This window comes from Bison bison, unplaced genomic scaffold (genome assembly GCF_000754665.1).
Source record: "Bison bison bison isolate TAMUID 2011002044 unplaced genomic scaffold, Bison_UMD1.0 scf7180017864070, whole genome shotgun sequence".
Lineage (NCBI taxonomy): Eukaryota > Metazoa > Chordata > Mammalia > Artiodactyla > Bovidae > Bison > Bison bison.
The window spans coordinates 19,588-21,473 of record NW_011494642.1 but is presented as its reverse complement, the minus strand read 5'-3'; the positions used below and the strand labels follow the sequence as shown (position 1 = coordinate 21,473).

The following is a 1,886-nucleotide window of genomic DNA, read 5'->3' as shown; positions in this document are numbered from 1 at the left end:
AACTACAAAGTTTAATGAAGGGAATATTTATAGATTTGCAGGCAGGGTTAAGGAAAACAAAGAAGAGATGGGAAGCATCAAGATACTAGCAAGAGCTGAAAGCCTGTATCAATCTGGGCAATCAGAGGAAACCCTTAGTGAAAGGGGAGGCAAGAGCTGTGAAGTGGATCCACCAGAAAGGAGCTGCAGGAGATAAGATGTGCTTTCCCAGTTCTAGTGTCTACTGGCCTCCTGCTCAAATGGGGGACCCAAAACAGTGGTGGGAAACTGGGGGACCAAAGAGAGGGAGAAACCACAGTGATTCCCTGTCTTCTTCAGTCTCCAGTTCCTGTGGGGCAGGCCCACCTGGTTCCAGCTGTAGCCTGGTGATCCACCTAGGAGCTTTTATTTAGAATTAAATCTTCTGATCCAGACCACAGATGAAGCAACCACAGAACTACCATCTCTCTTCTGGGATGTGCAGGTGTGCACTTCAACTGAGGTTCTGAAGCAGTGGGGCTCTCTCTTATTAAGCTCTGGGGTTTTTGTTCAGCTTTTCCCATTACTTCAAGCACTGTGAGCTTCCAGAGAGCACAGAAGTACTCTGCAGAGTCTTCAAGTTGTAAGGCTGAAATGATGAGGCTGATGTATTTATGTGCTTTATGGAAGTTTACCGAGTAGCGGCCGTTCCTTGCATTACCGTATTCTGAATACTGATGAATAAGAAAAGTCATGTCTCCCTTGGGAAGCTGTTTATACCAAAAAATGTAGTAGTAGTCCATGGTCAAACTTATTTCATATAGACAATTCAGGGTGACTGTCTGCCCCACTTGACTGGATACCGCTGTCTGGACTTGAGTTACTTGCTGGGCCACACTGGATCCTACAGGGAAAAAAACAGAAAACAGAGATGAAGTAGTAAATAAAATAGTGTGGGATTTAGATTTATTTAGGATCCAGAGACAAACCAAATTGAAATTATAAAATGTTTCTTTTTCTCCAACCCTCCTTTCCTCCCCAAGTCCCTTTCACCCTGAACTCTCACACCCAGGCTTGGAAGCATCCCTACCAGAGAAGGTGATGGCCAGGAACACCCAGAGCAGCCTGGAGTGCGGCATGAGGCATGGATTCCCCTGCACAAATGTGCTCAGTTCTGCCTCAAGCTGAGAGTTCAGTGTCTCTGTAGCCTGGCAGCACATATACGTAGTACTTGTTCCTGTGTGACTCCTTCAAACAGGAAGCGGGGTTTGTCATGTTCATAGGTCACATGGTCTTTTTCACAGATGGGAAAAACTTTTGTCTCACGGATGTTTAATTTTCTACTTTTCTTTCCATGATTATTGTGTTAGGTAGACCCTGAAAGCGTCATGGAGAAAGCAGTTAGTATTATGTGTGTGAGGGCTTCCCTGATGGCTCAGATGGTAAAGAATATACCTGCAATTCAAGAGACCCTGGTTTGATCCCTTAGTTAAGAGGATCCCCTGGAGAAGGGAATGGCAACCCACTCCAGTGTTCTTGCTTGGAGAATTCCAAGGATAGAGGAATCTGGTGACTACAGTCTATGGTGTCCCAAAGAGTTGGACACAACTGGGCGACTAACACACATACATGTTGAGGGTTTGAGCTGAGAGAAACAGAAGACTAAGTTGACATACACTGATAATAATTTTGCCAGCCCATTCAAAACATATTAGTATACACTATGAATCCTTCCTGTAATCTACTTACTGGTCATTCTGGTCATTCATTTAGCCTATGCTTATATTTCTTTATCCAGAATTTAATGACTCTTTAAAAAAAAAAAAAACAATAAAACAAACTCACAGATCTTTAACTTTCTTATGTGTGTGCTGTGCTGTTGCTTCAATCATGTGCAACTCTTTCCAACCCCATGGACTGTAACCTGC

The 1,886-nt window shown here is 43.6% G+C and overlaps 1 gene segment (V, D, J or C); it reads right to left on the bottom strand.

Annotated features, from left to right (window-relative positions):
• Positions 1-440: 440 nt before the first annotated feature.
• LOC104986517 overlaps positions 441-1,886 on the bottom strand; it is a gene marked incomplete at its 3' end in the record, with an annotated part of 7,498 nt that continues 6,052 nt past the window's right edge. The window contains 1 exon segment of the V gene segment in view: positions 441-862. Coding sequence covers positions 441-862 — 422 coding nt within the window.